Genomic DNA, 6377 nt, shown 5'->3' with positions numbered 1-6377 from the left:
CTGCTTCAATTTTCTGGGTTTTTTTTATAATTGGAGGACATTGCTGAGTTTGGATCATGTTTCAAAGACAAATCCAGTAATGAAGAAATTGAGTCGCCTGGATGTCAAGACAGTTTGATACATTAGTATTTTTGTCAGATTTCTCGTTTGCTGTAATTTTTTAGCTGGTTTTTTTCTGTAGTTTCGTATCACCGAATAAAAGAAGTAAAAATATGAGCTGAGGAAATGGTACTGTAATTATCGTTTATCAGGAAGGATTCTATCCGGAATTATTGACATCTTGTTTTTTCAGACTTCCTGAAGAAGAAATTCTATTTTCAACATTTTATACTTGTGTTTTTACTTTTTGGGGGAAAAACGTGGAGGGGCACAGGGCCCCCCGGCCCTTCCCCTTGCTAGGGCCCTGCTTGCTAACCTGTACACTGTTCCACATTCACTACTTGGCTCATAGAGCCCTTTGATTTAAGTCTCGGGGTGACATATATGTACTGAAAGAAATAAAGTGAGAAGTATGAAATTCCCATGGAGTTTGAGCTCGAGAAATGAAATGTACTCCTTTGCGATGGAAAAAGAATGAGGTTCAATGATTTCAAATGTAATAGTATGAGATAATCGAAACGTTGTTCATGTCTCATGTCTCGAAATTCTTTCACTGAGGACTGAACTAAGCGTCATTTCAACATTGTTTGCCATTCTTTTTGAAGTTGTCACTTCTTCGGTACTTCTTCGATTCTCTTTTAAAATCTTTTTTCATAAAAGCATAAACTATCTGATTAAATGCCGAATTTAAGACAAGAAGAAGGTGAACAACCTTTACCAAGGCCTCCGACATGACGCAGAGCTTAAAAAAGATGCAAAAACATTTGTAATTAATTCCAATATGACACAAAATAAAAAACGAAATAATGAACTCGATCAGTTTTAACGAAGACGATTTTCTTTCCGTTTGCCTCTTACTTTCTGTGTTTTCTTGAATTTGGGAATTAAATCTTATCTGGTTGATAATGGCTCTATCTGTAAGTGACATTTCCTTGGCTATCATGGACAGACGAGCGATAACATACACAAATATGATACAAGGAATAAGCTGGAACACTACAACCCTGACAATTTTAAAGGAATAAGTAAAAGAGTCGTTACCGTTGCTGTAAGTAAAAAGTGAAGGTACGGTAAAGAAAATCAATGGTAAGACCCATGCAAGAATAAGCATGACGCTAAATCGACGCAGCGACATGAAGATGCTGTATTTTAGAGGCATCGTTATTGCTATGTATCTATCCGCAGTCAGAACGCAGAAGTTTGCAGATGACAAATACACGAAAGTATAGCTGACTTTGAACCATACTCCTGTGTGGTTAATGGGGAACTCTTTCCCGGATCTTGAACCGCAAATCCCTGGAAAATATGTCAATCCAACAAACAAATCTGCCAGTGCAAGAGACACGACAAACCAGTTGCTTGTATTGTGTAGCCGAGGCTTCGTGATGACCAAGTACACAACCATGGAGTTTCCAAGAATGGTTACTATGGTAAAGAGCGAACCAAGAACTGCAAACCACATGCCTGGCTTACTTGATGCAGTTCAGTTTCAAGTATATTCAAGTGTCAATAGATATATATGGAGCGCTTGGTCAACAATTTTTAACTGGATAAAAGCTCAGCACGAGAAATTATATAGCAAATACACATACATAAACATACGTAGGATGACATAATGTTAACTTTTGTAATCCGCTAATTATCAATTTTAATGCACGTAGTAACATCTACAAACATCTGTGACTCGACTAAAATTTCAGCTTCTGCAAACCAAATGAACTTTTATAGTTCCAAAAAACATTAAACGCTTTTTTGGTTGTTGGGAATAAACGCCCCAAAGTACTCTTAGCAATTCAATGAGCATTTTCCTTTTAAATGCATTTCAGTTCTGGTGAGTTTTTTAATAAATGATGCCAGATGTTCTCCTCTTATATAAACAAAACAGGAATAAGCGTTTGAAGAGTGGACCCCGATTCTGGACAGGTCAGCGTTGACTCTAATGTAATTTGGCAACACCTCCGAAAAAAAATGCCAGGCTTAAATCCCAAATTATACAAACAAATAAGCTTACATAAAAAAGGAGAATGTCAGTTTGACACAAATTAACCTAAATGCAGAAGTCTTTAGATTTAATTTATCGAATGGACAAAGATGTTTGTGAAAATGACAATTTCAAATGCTTCAATTATCTGCGGAAACTTCACTACAAAGGTTATTTGAATTTCTGAAAATACTCCGAAACTAAGGGTGCGTTCGATTGACCTTATTATAGAAGTTAGAAATCCTTCGCTTTTACGTAGATTCACATTAAAATTGTCAAACATGACATGATCTGCTAAAATACTACTTTTATTATCCTTGTTCGGCTTCAAAACGCCAAACATACTGTTTTAAATTATGTCTCTACGTATTCTTATTCCGGAATAGGGTCAATCGAACGCACCCTAAATTAATCAACATAACGAATGGGTTTATCAACTGGGTTGATATGGTAAATTTACCACCGTAGCCGCGTCAGCCATTCCTCCGGCAGAGCCACTTTCTTTAAAAACTAACCTTCTTTAACCAACATAAGGACTTGTTCACCTATCATCACCGAAATAACTGTTTAGTATAGGTAATTGCAAGGGGCCGACTAAATCACACGTATTTTCGGAAGTTGCAGAAATTTGCCGAGTCGCGCAGCGATGAAGGCTATTTCCGGCTTCAACTTCTGAAAATTTTACGAGGAAGCATACGATTCCTTGTTTATAATAAGAACGGCAAAATTTGCATTTACTTCAATTTTGCAGGAAGCCATTTAGCGTCCATAGGGAGTTTAAAATTAAGCAAATTAAGACGACGGCAACGCATCAACAACGCAAGAATATGCATGCAGCACGAATTTCGTTTCCTTTTTTTGCCGTACTCCACCAAACAACAACGTGAAAGCACCAAAATTTAATTTTTTGACGACAACGCGAGCATATAACAACGATCAGTTCATTTTCTATTTTTACTTTACAACCGTTCGTACCTTTGCAAGGTGAACAAGACGGAATAATCGCGAAATACTTGCGATAGTACAAAATTATATTTTGGAGTGACGTTTTCGTTGACGTTAATTGCCGTTGTTTTTCCTTCAACTCCCTAACAAACTGTAAAACGCACGAATCAGTTGAATGAAATGTCAAATAACAACGCCAAAGCAATGAAACCAGCCCTGCTAAGAAAACATTTACCACTCAAGTGTATTAAGGCTTGACCAGCCTAATTATTAATTGTGCATATTTTTGTTTGAAGGGAAAGAATTTGTCCAGGGTCTATAAAACTCGGCGGGCAGTTAGTTATCGGTATTGTTATAACTTTTCCAAAATGTTCCGTGTCACATTCTTGTCACGTGACCCCAAATCGACTTATAACAGTTATATTTTTTACTCAGAAATGGGAAACATTAAGCTACATTTTATCAATCTTGTTTCTTGATTATTCGATGACCCCTTCTGAAGGCTTTGTCATGCCGCCTTTTAATTATGTCCACATGTTAAGAGCAATGAACAATTGAGGAAAATAGGTCACGTGACATGATAACATTCAAATATCTTTAAAGGTTAATACGGAGTACCACATTAAAAGGTGGCATTCGGTAGGCACAGTTCGGAATGTACGGAGGACAGGTCCCTACTCATTATGCATTCAGAATAAATTAATTATTCATTCGCGCTATTGTTTTTTAGAACAATACGGATACCCAAGAGAATCGAATATATACATATTACCGAAGATCGACGTTGCGTTGGCTTAATCGATTTCTTCTTGGGGCGCAAAGAAAGGCACGCTTTTCGCGGTAGACCCACACAAAAAGATGTCAGGCGTCAGCTTCGAAACGGGTCGTTCCGCAAACTGAATGAAACAAGAATATACTCAAGTCACTAACTAAAATGGACGCAACTATTGAAAGTGATACAAGTCAAAATACTAATTCTTTAACAAGCAGCGGCTACCTTGTCGAGAACTACTCTGAAGGTGGCAGCGACAAAGAAAATAACTCCACAAACAAATGGACGCCATATTGGAATCTTCTGAATACAAAGTAAAAACATTTGCAGAGCGAACAAATGGCCTCACGCTTGTACCATTTTCACCGCGAACAAATAGCCTCCCGCACAGTGTACCATTGACTACGGAGATAAGTTTTTTGTCTATTGCGTTTTTTTTGTTTATTATTGTTAAACAGTTTGTTTCTTGTAATGGTCTACAATTCACATTTGTTGGAACACCCATCCCAGTTTCCCCCTTCCTCCAATGTTGATTTCCACAACTACTAGTAGTCGCCCGAAAAATTCTCACACAACATTGAATTCGGGGAAGGGGGATGTGGTATAAGCTACGATCTTGTAACACGATGATTCTGACCATTCGCTGAGTGTTCCAACTAAATATGTCTAGTATTGTAAGTATCGGAGAGGCTAAACATTTACGCACGCATGCGCTGACGGAATGTTTGAAGACGAGACGAGAAAAATATGCAGTACCTCCAGACGTGGCGCTGGAGCGTCGTACCAAACGAGTCATCCCGGGATTTCGGCCCGTGCGATCGCTTTTGGACGCAGTTGGCCCTTCGCTGCTTTCTGCTACCGACCTCGCCTCCCGGTACGGCATTGAGGGAGGGATATGTCGGCCCCTAAACCATATGAGACAAATCCCACGCCTACTCACAGCTCCAAACCGCCCTTGTCATTACAATTTAACGTAAGATTTCGATGGCTTATATATTCAAAAGAAAAGTCATTTTATCTGTCATATGGTAAGCACTGGAGTCGCAGATTACAAAGTGCACACATGCGCCCTGGCGAAGGTAACATACATGCATGCATAAAACTATATTTCATCTCGAATTTCAGAATAATATCTTCGAGACATTACAGCTAACATACATAATGTATACAGATACATAACTAAATATTAAATAATATTTAAAGATATATTAATCAAAACGAAAAGCCGCTGTACAAAATCCGGCCCTGGATTAGTTTAAAACCATTAAACCGAGTGGTACAGGAAAAATCAAGTAGCGCATTTCGCAACGTACTTAGTTAATACGTAAGAAAAAGAACTAAGACCATAACTGGTTGTTCTAGGTTTATGGAGGGACAGAATGTAATTTCCACGAAGATCATGCATAAGAAGAGAACGAGAGAGAAAACGTATTTTTCATATATGCAGGACAAACCTTTTCTTTCTTTAACTACTTTTATACGATAATATGAGGAAATTTTGAATGCGCTTATTGCATAGAGATGTAGAGTTTGACTTAAGTGGTACGTAAGAGGACAGGTAATCGCAAATATAAATCTCATTACTCTCTTATTTACATTATACCGTTTCTTTGACAAGAAAGTACTAAAGGCCAGACCGAATTTCCTATGACAAAAAGTGTACGTTAACAGTAAGCACCTTGGCTACTCCTTAGTATCCGCCTAGAAATCTTCTTTTTTCCTCATTTGATGAGGTCCAGTCTCCGCTTGCCTCCTTCATGCCCAAAAGGAATTCTGGGTAATTCGGCCGTTCCATGACAAGGGAAGACCCCCGATTCTCATTTCATAGATTTTCTTATGAGTGTGGAGCCACCCAGTCCTACCGGCAAAATACAGCATCGATTGAAGTTTTTAGCTTTCAAAACTTGCTCAAATTGTATCGGTGGGTCCTGGAATTCGCCCACAGAAAGGCCAGAGAGACGACTTCACTGGTGCTGTGAACCACAATGTTTACAACAGAGCAATTTAGGCGTTCCAGTCTGCATGAAATCATCTCTCACCTCTGCCTCGAGAAGACCCGACACGCACGGTTCTTACGTTTTGTTTATGCCCCTGTAGAATCAACCGAAATCTCAACTCCTTGTCAAAAGTTAACCAGCATCTTAATATTTTTATTTTTTTTGGATCACGTGTTGGACACCATGGGGTAAAGACGTGCTCGCGGAGCTCCGTAGTGAGAAAAGTTTTTTTTTTCCATCAAATCATTCAGTTTTTTTTTTTTTTTTGATATTCTTTTTCTACACTTCATGTCAGCAAGACGGCTCAGATCTGGAAAACATTCTTCGACAAATTCTGAAAGTGTTACCAAGCAGGAGAAGGCGACGAATCCCGAAGAGACAGCCATGTGCGAGGAAGTGATGGCGGAGCTGAAGTCAATGAGAGGTGATTTAAAAAATCAAATTTCGGTCTTAGTGAAAATTTAAAGGATTTTCAGCGAAATACCAATGCGAGGCTTGAGAAAATAGAGAGTGTCATTTCCAAATTAGATGAAATCGATGTTCTGACGACCAAACAGAAAGATTTAGAAAAAGATGTCGAGGG

At 38.5% G+C, this 6377-nt stretch overlaps 1 protein-coding gene across 1 annotated transcript; it reads right to left on the bottom strand.

The window, feature by feature from the left end:
- Positions 1-1561, bottom strand: LOC138046387 (octopamine receptor beta-1R-like). Its single transcript, XM_068893029.1, has one exon. It carries the CDS (start codon positions 1559-1561, stop codon positions 677-679), a length of 885 nt encoding a protein of 294 aa, XP_068749130.1. The 3' UTR covers positions 1-676.
- Between the last annotated feature and the right edge of the window lie 4816 nt (positions 1562-6377).

This window comes from Montipora capricornis, chromosome 4 (genome assembly GCF_036669925.1).
Source record: "Montipora capricornis isolate CH-2021 chromosome 4, ASM3666992v2, whole genome shotgun sequence".
Classification (NCBI taxonomy): Eukaryota; Metazoa; Cnidaria; class Anthozoa; order Scleractinia; family Acroporidae; genus Montipora; species Montipora capricornis.
The sequence above is the reverse complement of the archived record's forward strand: the minus strand, read 5'-3'. Positions and strand labels throughout refer to the sequence as shown.

Coding starts and splice junctions, on each gene's coding strand:
- LOC138046387 (XM_068893029.1), bottom strand. CDS start 1,561: ATGTGGTTTGCAGTTCTTGGTTCGCTCTTTACCATAGTAACCATTCTT.